Source organism: Salmo salar, chromosome 07, assembly GCF_965601325.2.
Source record: "Salmo salar chromosome 07, fSalSal1, whole genome shotgun sequence".
In the NCBI taxonomy this organism is placed as follows: Eukaryota; Metazoa; Chordata; class Actinopteri; order Salmoniformes; family Salmonidae; genus Salmo; species Salmo salar.
In genome coordinates, this window is record NC_138297.1 from 76437501 (window position 1) to 76455701 (window position 18201).

Sequence of the window (18201 nt, forward strand, 5' to 3'; positions counted from 1 at the left end):
ATAATGTTTCTATGGTTACAGTATAGTAATATTATAATGTTTCTATGGTTACAGTATAGTAATATTATAATGTTTCTATGGTTACAGTATAGTAATATTATAATGTTTCTATGGTTACAGTATAGTAATATTATAATGTTTCTATGGTTACAGTATAGTAATATTATAATGTTTCTATGGTTACAGTATAGTAATATTATAATGTTTCTATGGTTACAGTATAGTAATATTATAATGTTTCTATGGTTACAGTATAGTAATATTATAATGTTTCTATGGTTACAGTATAGTAATATTATAATGTTTCTATGGTTACGGTATAGTAATATTATAATGTTTCTATGGTTACAGTATAGTAATATTATAATGTTTCTATGGTTACAGTATAGTAATATTATAATGTTTCTATGGTTACAGTATAGTAATATTATAATGTTTCTATGGTTACGGTATAGTAATATTATAATGTTTCTATGGTTACAGTATAGTAATATTATAATGTTTCTATGGTTACAGTATAGTAATATTATAATGTTTCCATGGTTACAGTATAGTAATATTATAATGTTTCTATGGTTACGGTATAGTAATATTATAATGTTTCCATGGTTATATTATAATGTTTCTGGTTACGGTATAGTAATATTATAATGTTTCTATGGTTACAGTATAGTAATATTATAATGTTTCTATGGTTACGGTATAGTAATATTATAATGTTTCTATGGTTACGGTATAGTAATATTATAATGTTTCTATGGTTACGGTATAGTAATATTATAATGTTTCTATGGTTACGGTATAGTAATATTATAATGTTTCTATGGTTACAGTATAGTAATATTATAATGTTTCTATGGTTACAGTATAGTAATATTATAATGTTTCTATGGTTACAGTATAGTAATATTATAATGTTTCCATGGTTACGGTATAGTAATATTATAATGTTTCCATGGTTACGGTATAGTAATATTATAATGTTTCCATGGTTACGGTATGGTAATATTATAATGTTTCCCTGGTTACGGTATAGTAATATTATAATGTTTCCCTGGTTACGGTATAGTAATATTATAATGTTTCTATGGTTACGGTATAGTAATATTATAATGTTCCTCTATGGTTACGGTATAGTAATATTATAATGTTTCTATGGTTACAGTATAGTAATATTATAATGTTTCTATGGTTACTGTATAGTAATATTATAATGTTTCTATGGTTACAGTATAGTAATATTATTATGTTTCTATGGTTACAGTATAGTAATATTATAATGTTTCTATGGTTACGGTATAGTAATATTATAATGTTTCCATGGTTACAGACAGAAGCTGGTGTTCTATGCCACCAAAGCCAGGTCTCTGTTTACAGAGGAGTGTGCCATGAAGTATCGCCTCTTCATCTCTAAGAGCGAGGAGTGGATGAGGTAAGTTTCCTGTTAATGAAGGAATGTATCTGATGCGGTCAGTGTGTTCTGTAGATGAAGGTATCAGATGAGGTCAGTGTGTCCTGTTAAGGAAGGAAGGAAGGAAGGAAGGAAGGAAGGAAGGAAGGAAGGAAGGAAGGAAGGAAGGAAGGAAGGAAGGAAGGAAGGAAGGATGGAAGGAAGGAAGGAAGGAAGGTATCAGATGAGGTCAGTGTGTTCTGTGAAGGAAGGAAGGAAGGAAGGAAGGAAGGAAGGAAGGAAGGAAGGAAGGAAGGAAGGAAGGTAGGTATCAGATGAGGTCAGTGTGTCCTGTAAATGAAGGTGTGTGTTCTGTATCAATAGTATCAATAGTTGTGTTTATCTCCCCTGTACAGGAAGGTGTGTGTGTGTGTGTGTGTGTGTGTGTGTGTGTGTGTGTGTGTGTGTGTGTGTGTTCTGTATCAATAGTTGTGTTTATCTCCCCTGTACAGGAAGGTGCATCACGTGAGGAAACAGCTGATTAGTCTAACCAGCCAATTCAACAGCGTGGAGAAAGAGGTTTCCATGGTGATGGAGAGAGTTATTAAGGTCAGAACTCACACACACACACACACACACACACACACACACACACCACACACACACACACACCCACACACCTTACTAAACACTGATAACAGGGACCCTGACCCAGCTCAGTATCTAGGAGTGGGATAACAGGGACCCTGACCCAGCTCAGTATCTAGGAGTGGGATAACAGGGACCCTGACCCAGCTCAGTATCTAGGAGTGGGATAACAGGGACCCTGACCCAGCTCAGTATCTAGGAGTGGGATAACAGGGACCCTGACCCAGCTCAGTATCTAGGAGTGGGATAACAGGGACCCTGACCCAGCTCAGTATCTAGGAGTGGGATAACAGGGACCCTGACCCAGCTCAGTATCTAGGAGTGGGATAACAGGGACCCTGACCCAGCTCAGTATCTAGGAGTGGGATAACAGGGACCCTGACCCAGCTCAGTATCTAGGAGTGGGATAACAGGGACCCTGACCCAGCTCAGTATCTAGGAGTGGGATAACAGGGACCCTGACCCAGCTCAGTATCTAGGAGTGGGATAACAGGGACCCTGACCCAGCTCAGTATCTAGGAGTGGGATAACAGGGACCCTGACCCAGCTCAGTATCTAGGAGTGGGATAACAGGGACCCTGACCCAGCTCAGTATCTAGGAGTGGGATAACAGGGACCCTGACCCAGCTCAGTATCTAGGAGTGGGATAACAGGGACCCTGACCCAGCTCAGTATCTAGGAGTGGGATAACAGGGACCCTGACCCAGCTCAGTATCTAGGAGTGGGATAACAGGGACCCTGACCCAGCTCAGTATCTAGGAGTGGGATAACAGGGACCCTGACCCAGCTCAGTATCTAGGAGTGGGATAACAGGGACCCTGACCCAGCTCAGTATCTAGGAGTGGGATAACAGGGACCCTGACCCAGCTCAGTATCTAGGAGTGGGATAACAGGGACCCTGACCCAGCTCAGTATCTAGGAGTGGGATAACAGGGACCCTGACCCAGCTCAGTATCTAGGAGTGGGATAACAGGGACCCTGACCCAGCTCAGTATCTAGGAGTGGGATAACAGGGACCCTGACCCAGCTCAGTATCTAGGAGTGGGATAACAGGGACCCTGACCCAGCTCAGTATCTAGGAGTGGGATAACAGGGACCCTGACCCAGCTCAGTATCTAGGAGTGGGATAACAGGGACCCTGACCCAGCTCAGTATCTAGGAGTGGGATAACAGGGACCCTGACCCAGCTCAGTATCTAGGAGTGGGATAACAGGGACCCTGACCCAGCTCAGTATCTAGGAGTGGGATAACAGGGACCCTGACCCAGCTCAGTATCTAGGAGTGGGATAACAGGGACCCTGACCCAGCTCAGTATCTAGGAGTGGGATAACAGGGACCCTGACCCAGCTCAGTATCTAGGAGTGGGATAACAGGGACCCTGACCCAGCTCAGTATCTAGGAGTGGGATAACAGGGACCCTGACCCAGCTCAGTATCTAGGAGTGGGATAACAGGGACCCTGACCCAGCTCAGTATCTAGGAGTGGGATAACAGGGACCCTGACCCAGCTCAGTATCTAGGAGTGGGATAACAGGGACCCTGACCCAGCTCAGTATCTAGGAGTGGGATAACAGGGACCCTGACCCAGCTCAGTATCTAGGAGTGGGATAACAGGGACCCTGACCCAGCTCAGTATCTAGGAGTGGGATAACAGGGACCCTGACCCAGCTCAGTATCTAGGAGTGGGATAACAGGGACCCTGACCCAGCTCAGTATCTAGGAGTGGGATAACAGGGACCCTGACCCAGCTCAGTATCTAGGAGTGGGATAACAGGGACCCTGACCCAGCTCAGTATCTAGGAGTGGGATAACAGGGACCCTGACCCAGCTCAGTATCTAGGAGTGGGATAACAGGGACCCTGACCCAGCTCAGTATCTAGGAGTGGGATAACAGGGACCCTGACCCAGCTCAGTATCTAGGAGTGGGATAACAGGGACCCTGACCCAGCTCAGTATCTAGGAGTGGGATAACAGGGACCCTGACCCAGCTCAGTATCTAGGAGTGGGATAACAGGGACCCTGACCCAGCTCAGTATCTAGGAGTGGGATAACAGGGACCCTGACCCAGCTCAGTATCTAGGAGTGGGATAACAGGGACCCTGACCCAGCTCAGTATCTAGGAGTGGGATAACAGGGACCCTGACCCAGCTCAGTATCTAGGAGTGGGATAACAGGGACCCTGACCCAGCTCAGTATCTAGGAGTGGGATAACAGGGACCCTGACCCAGCTCAGTATCTAGGAGTGGGATAACAGGGACCCTGACCCAGCTCAGTATCTAGGAGTGGGATAACAGGGACCCTGACCCAGCTCAGTATCTAGGAGTGGGATAACAGGGACCCTGACCCAGCTCAGTATCTAGGAGTGGGATAACAGGGACCCTGACCCAGCTCAGTATCTAGGAGTGGGATAACAGGGACCCTGACCCAGCTCAGTATCTAGGAGTGGGATAACAGGGACCCTGACCCAGCTCAGTATCTAGGAGTGGGATAACAGGGACCCTGACCCAGCTCAGTATCTAGGAGTGGGATAACAGGGACCCTGACCCAGCTCAGTATCTAGGAGTGGGATAACAGGGACCCTGACCCAGCTCAGTATCTAGGAGTGGGATAACAGGGACCCTGACCCAGCTCAGTATCTAGGAGTGGGATAACAGGGACCCTGACCCAGCTCAGTATCTAGGAGTGGGATAACAGGGACCCTGACCCAGCTCAGTATCTAGGAGTGGGATAACAGGGACCCTGACCCAGCTCAGTATCTAGGAGTGGGATAACAGGGACCCTGACCCAGCTCAGTATCTAGGAGTGGGATAACAGGGACCCTGACCCAGCTCAGTATCTAGGAGTGGGATAACAGGGACCCTGACCCAGCTCAGTATCTAGGAGTGGGATAACAGGGACCCTGACCCAGCTCAGTATCTAGGAGTGGGATAACAGGGACCCTGACCCAGCTCAGTATCTAGGAGTGGGATAACAGGGACCCTGACCCAGCTCAGTATCTAGGAGTGGGATAACAGGGACCCTGACCCAGCTCAGTATCTAGGAGTGGGATAACAGGGACCCTGACCCAGCTCAGTATCTAGGAGTGGGATAACAGGGACCCTGACCCAGCTCAGTATCTAGGAGTGGGATAACAGGGACCCTGACCCAGCTCAGTATCTAGGAGTGGGATAACAGGGACCCTGACCCAGCTCAGTATCTAGGAGTGGGATAACAGGGACCCTGACCCAGCTCAGTATCTAGGAGTGGGATAACAGGGACCCTGACCCAGCTCAGTATCTAGGAGTGGGATAACAGGGACCCTGACCCAGCTCAGTATCTAGGAGTGGGATAACAGGGACCCTGACCCAGCTCAGTATCTAGGAGTGGGATAACAGGGACCCTGACCCAGCTCAGTATCTAGGAGTGGGATAACAGGGACCCTGACCCAGCTCAGTATCTAGGAGTGGGATAACAGGGACCCTGACCCAGCTCAGTATCTAGGAGTGGGATAACAGGGACCCTGACCCAGCTCAGTATCTAGGAGTGGGATAACAGGGACCCTGACCCAGCTCAGTATCTAGGAGTGGGATAACAGGGACCCTGACCCAGCTCAGTATCTAGGAGTGGGATAACAGGGACCCTGACCCAGCTCAGTATCTAGGAGTGGGATAACAGGGACCCTGACCCAGCTCAGTATCTAGGAGTGGGATAACAGGGACCCTGACCCAGCTCAGTATCTAGGAGTGGGATAACAGGGACCCTGACCCAGCTCAGTATCTAGGAGTGGGATAACAGGGACCCTGACCCAGCTCAGTATCTAGGAGTGGGATAACAGGGACCCTGACCCAGCTCAGTATCTAGGAGTGGGATAACAGGGACCCTGACCCAGCTCAGTATCTAGGAGTGGGATAACAGGGACCCTGACCCAGCTCAGTATCTAGGAGTGGGATAACAGGGACCCTGACCCAGCTCAGTATCTAGGAGTGGGATAACAGGGACCCTGACCCAGCTCAGTATCTAGGAGTGGGATAACAGGGACCCTGACCCAGCTCAGTATCTAGGAGTGGGATAACAGGGACCCTGACCCAGCTCAGTATCTAGGAGTGGGATAACAGGGACCCTGACCCAGCTCAGTATCTAGGAGTGGGATAACAGGGACCCTGACCCAGCTCAGTATCTAGGAGTGGGATAACAGGGACCCTGACCCAGCTCAGTATCTAGGAGTGGGATAACAGGGACCCTGACCCAGCTCAGTATCTAGGAGTGGGATAACAGGGACCCTGACCCAGCTCAGTATCTAGGAGTGGGATAACAGGGACCCTGACCCAGCTCAGTATCTAGGAGTGGGATAACAGGGACCCTGACCCAGCTCAGTATCTAGGAGTGGGATAACAGGGACCCTGACCCAGCTCAGTATCTAGGAGTGGGATAACAGGGACCCTGACCCAGCTCAGTATCTAGGAGTGGGATAACAGGGACCCTGACCCAGCTCAGTATCTAGGAGTGGGATAACAGGGACCCTGACCCAGCTCAGTATCTAGGAGTGGGATAACAGGGACCCTGACCCAGCTCAGTATCTAGGAGTGGGATAACAGGGACCCTGACCCAGCTCAGTATCTAGGAGTGGGATAACAGGGACCCTGACCCAGCTCAGTATCTAGGAGTGGGATAACAGGGACCCTGACCCAGCTCAGTATCTAGGAGTGGGATAACAGGGACCCTGACCCAGCTCAGTATCTAGGAGTGGGATAACAGGGACCCTGACCCAGCTCAGTATCTAGGAGTGGGATAACAGGGACCCTGACCCAGCTCAGTATCTAGGAGTGGGATAACAGGGACCCTGACCCAGCTCAGTATCTAGGAGTGGGATAACAGGGACCCTGACCCAGCTCAGTATCTAGGAGTGGGATAACAGGGACCCTGACCCAGCTCAGTATCTAGGAGTGGGATAAGAACAAGACTCCAGCCTCCATAGTGACCGTTAGACTTGCCACCCTACCGTTTGTTAGCATTTCTGTCCATTAAGAACCACCGACGTGCTACCGTTTGGTAGCATTTCTGTCCATTAAACGTGCTACCGTTTGTTAGCATTTCTGTCCATTAAATATGCTACCGTTTGTTAGCATTTCTGTCCATTAAGAACCACCGATGTGCTACCGTTTGTTAGCATTTCTGTCCATTAAATGTGCTACCGTTGTTAGCATTTCTGTCCATTAAGAACCACCGATGTGCTACCGTTTGTTAGCATTTCTGTCCATTAAATGTGCTACCGTTTGTTAGCATTTCTGTCCATTAAGAACCACCGATGTGCTACCGTTTGTTAGCATTTCTGTCCATTAAATGTGCTACCGTTTGTTAGCATTTCTGACCGTGCTAACATGGTTTCAGACTAATCTCAGAGTTATAAAAACCAGGTCCAACAACTCGGGCTAAATGCAGGACCAGTCAACAGTCTGGACACACCGACTCATTCAAGGGTTTAATAGTGAACACATCAAAAACGATGAAATATGGAATCATGTAGTAACCAAAAAAAAAAGTGTTAAACAAATCAAAATCTATTTTATATTTTTGATTCTTCAAAGTAGTGTTAGGGGTTGAACTGGCTATTTGTATGCATAACCTATATAATATACTGGGGACGCTATGCTACAATATTAAGTATATGAACTACGGATAAATCAACTGTTGAAGACAAGAAGAACTACAACCGGCGACAGGAAGTGCGTCACGAGGCTGAGACCAGCCTGCACGCCGACGACAGGAGAAGCAAGTTTAAACCACGCTCCTCCTCCCTCGGACAGGCCCGGCATTGAGCGGGAACTATCTCTGTCAGAGTATATAAGCGAGAACAATAGGAGGTGTCGCTCTCTTCTCTGTTTTACCCTGCGAGGCAAAACAGCGAGACCGTGTATATAGACGAACCGCACATATACCACACACGTGTTTGCATTAATTAAAGTACAGCTAAATCAGAAGTTACTATGTGATGACTATTTTGTTCTGTTACCAGAAAAGAACTGTCGCAACATTAACAGTAGTCACCTTTTGCCTTGATGACAGCTTTGCATGGGTGGAGTAGACATTATGGGGCATTAATGTATTTTTCAGCTTCAGACCAATGCCTTTTCTACCTTAAAATATGTTTTTTAGTTTTTAATATCCATGTTTGTGTGTATTGTAGTTACAGGAGCAGTTACCTGGTAAGGTGCTACCTCTGGCGTCCAGTGGTATGGTGAAACCTCAAGCCTACCTCAGCCAGAGCACCCTGGTAGAGATGACCCTGGGGTGAGTTACTGTCTCTGACCCCTGACCCTTAACCCCTGACCTTACCTCAGCCAGAGCACCCTGGTAGAGATGACCCTGGGGTGAGTTACTGTCCCTGACCCTTAACCCTTAACCCCTGACCTTACCTCAGCCAGATCACCCCTGGTAGAGATGACCCTGGGGTGAGTTACTGTCCTTAACCCTTAACCCCTGACCTTACCTCAGCCAGATCACCCCTGGTAGAGATGACCCTGGGGTGAGTTACTGTCTCTGACCCCTGACCTTACCTCAGCCAGATCACCCCTGGTAGAGATGACCCTGGGGTGAGTTACTGTCTCTGACCCCTGACCCTTAACCCCTGACCTTACCTCAGCCAGATCACCCCTGGTAGAGATGACCCTGGGGTGAGTTACTGTCTCTGACCCCTGACCCTTAACCCCTGACCTTACCTCAGCCAGATCACCCCTGGTAGAGATGACCCTGGGGTGAGTTACCGTCCCTAACTGTTAACCCTTAACCCCTGACCTTTACCTCAGCCAGATCACCCCTGTAGAGATGACCCTGGGGTGAGTTACTGTCTCTGACCGTTAACCCTTAACCCCTGACCTTACCTCAGCCAGATCACCCCTGTAGAGATGACCCTGGGGTGAGTTACTGTCTCTGACCCCTGACCCTTAACCCCTGACCTTACCTCAGCCAGATCACCCCTGTAGAGATGACCCTGGGTGAGTCTCATTATCACGATGTTACATCTGAGGACATGTTTGTTGACTTGAGGGAAGATCTATAACCAGTGGGACGATAGTCCACCTTCACAGTGTCCAGTGTTAACCAGTGGGACGATAGTCCACCATCTCAGTGCCAGTGTCCAGTGTTAACCAGTGGGACGATAGTCCACCATCTCAGTGCCAGTGTCCAGTGTTAACCAGTGGGACGATAGTCCACCATCTCAGTGACAGTGTCCAGTGTTAACCAGTGGGACGATAGTCCACCATCTCAGTGACAGTGTCCAGTGTTAACCAGTGGGACGATAGTCCACCATCTCAGTGACAGTGTCCAGTGTTAACCAGTGGGACGATAGTCCACCATCTCAGTGACAGTGTCCAGTGTTAACCAGTGGGACGATAGTCCACCATCTCAGTGCCAGTGTCCAGTGTTAACCAGTGGGACGATATTCCACCATCTCAGTGACAGTGTCCAGTGTTAACCAGTGGGACGATAGTCCACCATCTCAGTGCCAGTGTCCAGTGTTAACCAGTGGGACGATAGTCCACCATCTCAGTGACAGTGTCCAGTGTTAACCAGTGGGACGATAGTCCACCATGTCAAGACAGTGTCCAGTGTTAACCAGTGGGACGATATTCCACCATCTCAGTGACAGTGTCCAGTGTTAACCAGTGGGACGATAGTCCACCATCTCAGTGACAGTGTCCAGTGTTAACCAGTGGGATGATAGTCCACCATCTCAGTGCCAGTGTCCAGTGTTAACCAGTGGGACGATAGTCCACCATCTCAGTGCCAGTGTCCAGTGTTAACCAGTGGGACGATAGTCCACCTTCACAGTGTCCAGTGTTAACCAGTGGGACGATATTCCACCATCTCAGTGACAGTGTCCAGTGTTAACCAGTGGGACGATAGTCCACCATCTCAGTGCCAGTGTCCAGTGTTAACCAGTGGGACGATAGTCCACCATCTCAGTGCCAGTGTCCAGTGTTAACCAGTGGGACGATAGTCCACCATCTCAGTGACAGTGTCCAGTGTTAACCAGTGGGACGATAGTCCACCATCTCAGTGACAGTGTCCAGTGTTAACCAGTGGGACGATAGTCCACCATCTCAGTGACAGTGTCCAGTGTTAACCAGTGGGACGATAGTCCACCATCTCAGTGACAGTGTCCAGTGTTAACCAGTGGGACGATAGTCCACCTTCACAGTGTCCAGTGTTAACCAGTGGGACGATAGTCCACCATCTCAGTGACAGTGTCCAGTGTTAACCAGTGGGACGATAGTCCACCATCTCAGTGACAGTGTCCAGTGTTAACCAGTGGGACGATAGTCCACCATCTCAGTGACAGTGTCCAGTGTTAACCAGTGGGACGATAGTCCACCATCTCAGTGACAGTGTCCAGTGTTAACCAGTGGGACGATAGTCCACCATCTCAGTGACAGTGTCCAGTGTTAACCAGTGGGACGATAGTCCACCATCTCAGTGACAGTGTCCAGTGTTAACCAGTGGGACGATAGTCCACCATCTCAGTGACAGTGTCCAGTGTTAACCAGTGGGACGATAGTCCACCATCTCAGTGACAGTGTCCAGTGTTAACCAGTGGGACGATAGTCCACCATCTCAGTGACAGTGTCCAGTGTTAACCAGTGGGACGATAGTCCACCATCTCAGTGACAGTGTCCAGTGTTAACCAGTGGGACGATAGTCCACCATCTCAGTGACAGTGTCCAGTGTTAACCAGTGGGACGATAGTCCACCATCTCAGTGACAGTGTCCAGTGTTAACCAGTGGGACGATAGTCCACCATCTCAGTGCCTGTGTCCAGTGTTAACCAGTGGGACGATAGTCCACCATCTCAGTGCCAGTGTCCAGTGTTAACCAGTGGGACGATAGTCCACCATCTCAGTGCCAGTGTCCAGTGTTAACCAGTGGGACGATAGTCCACCATCTCAGTGACAGTGTCCAGTGTTAACCAGTGGGACGATAGTCCACCATCTCAGTGACAGTGTCCAGTGTTAACCAGTGGGACGATAGTCCATCTTCTCAGTGACAGTGTCCAGTGTTAACCAGTGGGACGATAGTCCACCATCTCAGTGACAGTGTCCAGTGTTAACCAGTGGGACGATAGTCCACCATCTCAGTGACAGTGTCCAGTGTTAACCAGTGGGACGATAGTCCACCATCTCAGTGACAGTGTCCAGTGTTAACCAGTGGGACGATAGTCCACCATCTCAGTGCCAGTGTCCAGTGTTAACCAGTGGGACGATAGTCCACCATCTCAGTGCCTGTGTCCAGTGTTAACCAGTGGGACGATAGTCCACCATCTCAGTGCCAGTGTCCAGTGTTAACCAGTGGGACGATAGTCCACCATGTCAAGACAGTGTCCAGTGTTAACCAGTGGGACGATAGTCCACCATCTCAGTGACAGTGTCCAGTGTTAACCAGTGGGACGATAGTCCACCATCTCAGTGACAGTGTCCAGTGTTAACCAGTGGGACGATAGTCCATCTTCTCAGTGACAGTGTCCAGTGTTAACCAGTGGGACGATAGTCCACCATCTCAGTGACAGTGTCCAGTGTTAACCAGTGGGACGATAGTCCACCATCTCAGTGACAGTGTTAACCAGTGGGACGATAGTCCACCATCTCAGTGACAGTGTCCAGTGTTAACCAGTGGGACGATAGTCCACCATCTCAGTGACAGTGTCCAGTGTTAACCAGTGGGACGATAGTCCACCATCTCAGTGACAGTGTCCAGTGTTAACCAGTGGGACGATAGTCCACCATCTCAGTGACAGTGTCCAGTGTTAACCAGTGGGACGATAGTCCACCATCTCAGTGACAGTGTCCAGTGTTAACCAGTGGGACGATAGTCCACCATCTCAGTGACAGTGTCCAGTGTTAACTCTTTCCATCCTTTCTGTGATTTCCAGGATGAAGAAGCTGAAGGAAGAGATGGAGGGGGTAGTGAAGGAGTTGGCTGAGAACAACCACTTCCTGGAGAGGTGAGGACTGGCTACACGGAGCACTTCCTGTCAGATCGTTATCACTACCCCTTGATAAGACATATGAAGGCCGCCTACTTCCTGTCAGATCAGCTGTTTGGGTACTTCCTGTCAGATCAGCTGTTTGGGTACTTCCTGTCAGATCAGCTGTTTGGTACTTCCTGTCAGATCAGCTGTTTGGGTACTTCCTGTCAGATCAGCTGTTTGGTACTTCCTGTCAGATCAGCTGTTTGGTACTTCCTGTCAGATCAGCTGTTTGGGTACTTCCTGTCAGATCAGCTGTTTGGGTCCTTCCTGTCAGATCAGCTGTTTGGTACTTCCTGTCAGATCAGCTGTTTGGTACTTCCTGTCAGATCAGCTGTTTGGTACTTCCTGTCAGATCAGCTGTTTGGTACTTCCTGTCAGATCAGCTGTTTGGGTACTTCCTGTCAGATCAGCTGTTTGGTACTTCCTGTCAGATCAGCTGTTTGGGTACTTCCTGTCAGATCAGCTGTTTGGGTACTTCCTGTCAGATCAGCTGTTTGGGTACTTCCTGTCAGATCAGCTGTTTGGTACTTCCTGTCAGATCAGCTGTTTGGTACTTCCTGTCAGATCAGCTGTTTGGTACTTCCTGTCAGATCAGCTGTTTGGTACTTCCTGTCAGATCAGCTGTTTGGTACTTCCTGTCAGATCAGCTGTTTGGTACTTCCTGTCAGATCAGCTGTTTGGGTACTTCCTGTCAGATCAGCTGTTTGGGTCCTTCCTGTCAGATCAGCTGTTTGGGTACTTCCTGTCAGATCAGCTGTTTGGTACTTCCTGTCAGATCAGCTGTTTGGGTACTTCCTGTCAGATCAGCTGTTTGGTACTTCCTGTCAGATCAGCTGTTTGGTACTTCCTGTCAGATCAGCTGTTTGGTACTTCCTGTCAGATCAGCTGTTTGGGTCCTTCCTGTCAGATCAGCTGTTTGGTCCTTCCTGTCAGATCAGCTGTTTGGTACTTCCTGTCAGATCAGCTGTTTGGGTCCTTCCTGTCAGATCAGCTGTTTGGTACTTCCTGTCAGATCAGCTGTTTGGGTACTTCCTGTCAGATCAGCTGTTTGGTACTTCCTGTCAGATCAGCTGTTTGGGTACTTCCTGTCAGATCAGCTGTTTGGTACTTCCTGTCAGATCAGCTGTTTGGTACTTCCTGTCAGATCAGCTGTTTGGGTACTTCCTGTCAGATCAGCTGTTTGGTACTTCCTGTCAGATCAGCTGTTTGGTACTTCCTGTCAGATCAGCTGTTTGGTACTTCCTGTCAGATCAGCTGTTTGGTACTTCCTGTCAGATCAGCTGTTTGGTACTTCCTGTCAGATCAGCTGTTTGGTACTTCCTGTCAGATATAATATTGTCTGGTGTTTCTGTTTTCCAGGTTTGGCTCTTTGACGTCATTGGATGGAGGAATGAGAAGTGTGGACCGTATCTGAGACCATGTGGCCCCTCGCCCCTAAACCCTCATCCCTAAACCCTCACCCCTAAACCCTCACCCCTACACCCTCACCCCTTAACCCTCACCCCTAAACCCTCACCCAACCTCCATACCCACCCTACACCCTCACCCCTAAACCCTCATCCCTAAACCCTCATCCCTAAACCCTCACCCCTAAACCCTCACCCCTACACCCTCACCCCTTAACCCTCACCCCTAAACCCTCACCCAACCTCCATACCCACCCTTAACCCTCACCCCTTGACCCTCGACACTCACCCACCCTAAACCCTCACCCCTAAACTCTCACCCCTAAACCCTCACCCCTAAACCCTCACCCCTACACCCTCACCCTTAAACCCTCACCCCTACACCCTCACCCCTAAACCCTCACCCAACCTCCATACCCACCCTAAACCCTACACCCTCACCCCTTGACCCTCGACACTCACCCACCCTAAACCCTCACCCCCTGAGTCTCACCCCACCCTAAACCCTCACCCAACCTCCATACCCACCCTAAACCCTAAACCCTCACCCCTCGACTCTCACCCACCCTAAACCCTCACCCCTCGACTCTCAAACCCACCCCTTACACCCACCCTAAACCCTCACCCCTCGACTCTCACCCCACCCTAAACCCTCACCCCTCAACTCACCCACCCTAAACCCTCACCCCCTGAGTCTCACCCCACCCTAAACCCCCACCTCAATCCACTATCTAGACCATCGGGTCTCCAGCCTTTTCCTTTTCCTTCAAACAGACCCGTTGTTCTCCTCTCCCTCCAACTCTTCCCCGGGTCCTCAGTGTACGAGAGACAGTATAATACACCATGTTTTCTGTTGATATACCTGGTTAAAACAATGTTTAATAAACACTAGGGGGGGGGGGGGCCCTATAAAATCGGAGATGTTTTTTATTCTTCTGTTTTCAGTTCTCCTAAATCGTGTTTTCACGTGTTTAATTTGAGATGTATTTCGTTTTTACTCTCCAAACTGCATGTTCTGAGTCCATGTCAATGTTTAAGTCACGTCAGAATAAACTATTTTTTTAGGTTTGGAAGTGAGCGAACACATTCAGATTTTGGAGAGCAATTTAATTCCCGTTTAATGACCTCTACCTGACCCCACCAGTCTACAGTCTAGACCCTGACCCCACCAGTCTACAGTCTAGACCCTGACCCCACCAGTCTACAGTCTAGACCCTGACCCCACCAGTCTACAGTCTAGACCCTGACCCCTAGCTGACCCCACCAGTCTACAGTCTAGACCCTGACCCCTAGCTGACCCCACCAGTCTACAGTCTAGACCCTGACCCCTATCTGACCCCACCAGTCTACAGTCTAGACCCTGACCCCTAGCTGACCCCACCAGTCTACAGTCTGAACCCTGACCCCATGACCCCCACCAGTCTACAGTCTAGACCCTGACCCCTAGCTGACCCCACCAGTCTACAGTCTAGACCCTGACCCCTATCTGACCCCACCAGTCTACAGTCTAGATCCTGACCCCACCAGTCTACAGTCTAGACCCTGACCCCACCAGTCTACAGTCTAGACCCTGACCCCACCAGTCTACAGTCTAGACCCTGACCCCACCAGTCTAGAGTCTAGATCCTGACCCCACCAGTCTACAGTCTAGACCCTGACCCCATGACCCCACCAGTCTACAGTCTGAACCCTGACCCCATGACCCCACCAGTCTACAGTCTAGACCCTGACCCCATGACCCCACCAGTCTACAGTCTAGACCCTGACCCCACCAGTCTACAGTCTAGACCCTGACCCCATGACCCCACCAGTCTACAGTCTGAACCCTGCAGAGAAAGAATTCTCCCTCAGCTTGCCAGTGGTATATTATCCTGTGTATATACATGTATGCTTCATGTTGTAAATAGTCTGAGTCTATAATGTGTATTTTCTCTCCAAACTGGCAACTTCTGTTAGAGACTAAAGAGATGAAATGTCTCCAAACTGGCAACTTCTGTTAGAGACTAAAGAGATGAAATGTCTCCAAACTGGCAACTTCTGTTAGAGACTAAAGAGATGAAATGTCTCCAAACTGGCAACTTCTGTTAGAGACTAAAGAGATGAAATGTCTCCAAACTGGCAACTTCTGTTAGAGACTAAAGAGATGAAATGTCTCCAAACTGGCAACTTCTGTTAGAGACTAAAGAGATGAAATGTCCTTCAGGAATCAGTAATTATTACTACTACACTGTCCCAAAATGGCTTCCTCTTTCCTTTCTAGTGCTCTACCTACCCATTGGGCTCTGGTTAGAAGTAGTGCACTATGAGGGGAATAGGGGGTAATTTGGGATGCGCACCCCTCTGTGTTGCCGTAGTGCACTATGAGGGAATAGGGGGTAATTTGGGATGCGCCCCTCTCTGTTGCCGTAGTGCACTATGAGGGGAATAGGGGGTAATTTGGGATGCGCACCCCTCTGTGTTGCCGTAGTGCACTATGAGGGGAATAGGGGGTAATTTGGGAGGCGCTCCTCTCTGTGTTGCCGTAGTGCACTATGAGGGGAATAGGGGGTAATTTGGGACGCGCTCCTCTCTGTGTTGCCGTAGTGCACTATGAGGGGAATAGGGGGTAATTTGGGATGCGCACCCCTCTGTGTTGCCGTAGTGCACTATGAGGGGAATAGGGGGTAATTTGGGACGCGCTCCTCTCTGTGTTGCCGTAGTGCACTATGAGGGGAATAGGGGGTAATTTGGGATGCGCTCCTCTCTGTGTTGCCGTAGTGCACTATGAGGGGAATAGGGGGTAATTTGGGACGCGCTCCTCTCTGTGTTGCCGTAGTGCACTATGAGGGGAATAGGGGGTAATTTGGGATGCGCTCCTCTCTGTGTTGCCGTAGTGCACTATGAGGGGAATAGGGGGTAATTTGGGAGGCGCTCCTCTGTGTGTTGCCGTAGTGCACTATGAGGGGAATAGGGGGTAATTTGGGACGTGCCCCTCTCCTGTGTTGTTATCATCTCAGTAGCCCAGCTGGTCTAAATATTAAAATGACGAACAGGATCAAATTATAATTGTTTTTCTTTTTAAAATTAAATTTCTAATAATCCTTTTTTAAAAAAAATATTATTTCTTATTTGAAATAAACCCAAAATGACTACTGTCTTTTGTTCGCACAAATGAAGTGCGTTTCTTCTGTTTATGCATCATGGGGGGGTGTTTTGTTTTAACCATCTTTTTATACATTTTGAGTTATTTTGATTGTATGAACCAACAGGTGAACGATGGGGAAACTCAAAACATCTCTCTCTTCCTTTCCGCTGTATAAAGGCTCTGACCTCTTGGTTAATGATCACCAAGCAGAAGGGAACTTGAAATGTTTTTGGGGGGGAAAAAAAAGCTGTATTTTTTCGCCTTATCGAGAGTGTTGGAGCGACCTCCTCCTTCCTGTCATAACAGGAAGTGGGGACGACACATCAGGGTTATTGATCGCTCATAACAGGAAGTGGGGACTACACATCGGGGTCATTGATCGCTCATAACAGGAAGTGGGGACTACACATCGGGGTCATTGATCGCTCATAACAGGAAGTGGGGACGACACATCAGGGTCATTGATCGCTCATAACAGGAAGTGGGGACTACACATCGGGGTTATTGATCCCTCATAACAGGAAGTGGGGACTACACATCGGGGTTATTGATCGCTCATAACAGGAAGTGGGGACTACACATCGGGGTCATTGATCGCTCATAACAGGAAGTGGGGACGACACATCAGGGTTATTGATCGCTCATAACAGGAAGTGGGGACGACACATCAGGGTCATTGATCGCTCATAACAGGAAGTGGGGACGACACATCAGGGTCATTGATCGCTCATAACAGGAAGTGGGGACTACACATCAGGGTCATTGATCGCTCATAACAGGAAGTGGGGACTACACATCAGGGTCATTGATCCTCATAACAGGAAGTGGGGACTACACATCAGGGTTATTGATCGCTCATAACAGGAAGTGGGGACTACACATCAGGGTCATTGATCCTCATAACAGGAAGTGGGGACTACACATCAGGGTCATTGATCCTCATAACAGGAAGTGGGGACTACACATCAGGGTCATTGATCGCTCATAACAGGAAGTGGGGACTACACATCAGGGTTATTGATCGCTCATAACAGGAAGTGGGGAATACACATCAGGGTCATTGATCCCTCATAACAGGAAGTGGGGACTACACATCAGGGTCATTGATCCCTCATAACAGGAAGTGGGGACTACACATCAGGGTCATTGATCGCTCATAACAGGAAGTGGGGACTACACATCGGGGTCATTGATCCTCATAACAGGAAGTGGGGACTACACATCAGAGTCATTGATCCTCATAACAGGAAGTGGGGACTACACATCAGGGTTATTGATCGCTCATAACAGGAAGTGGGGAATACACATCAGGGTCATTGATCCCTCATAACAGGAAGTGGGGACTACACATCAGGGTCATTGATCCCTCATAACAGGAAGTGGGGACTACACATCAGGGTCATTGATCCTCATAACAGGAAGTGGGGACTACACATCAGGGTCATTGATCCTCATAACAGGAAGTGGGGACTACACATCAGGGTTATTGATCGCTCATAACAGGAAGTGGGGACGACACATCAGGGTCATTGATCGCTCATAACAGGAAGTGGGGACTACACATCAGGGTTATTGATCCTCATAACAGGAAGTGGGGACTACACATCAGGGTCATTGATCGCTCATAACAG

At 48.6% G+C, this 18201-nt stretch overlaps 1 protein-coding gene across 2 annotated transcripts in view; it reads left to right on the forward strand.

The window, feature by feature from the left end:
- Window positions 1-14519, forward strand: part of tbk1 (TANK-binding kinase 1) — a 65695-nt gene extending 51176 nt beyond the window's left edge. Inside the window, 6 exon segments of one of the 2 annotated variants that reach the window (NM_001256722.1) lie at window positions 1331-1432; window positions 1903-1999; window positions 8201-8304; window positions 11942-12013; window positions 13400-13497; window positions 14088-14519. In NM_001256722.1, the coding sequence (NP_001243651.1) occupies window positions 1331-1432; window positions 1903-1999; window positions 8201-8304; window positions 11942-12013; window positions 13400-13454 (430 nt within the window). In that variant the 3' untranslated portion in view covers window positions 13455-13497; window positions 14088-14519. 2 annotated transcript variants of the gene reach the window in all.
- The last annotated feature ends 3682 nt before the right edge of the window (window positions 14520-18201 follow it).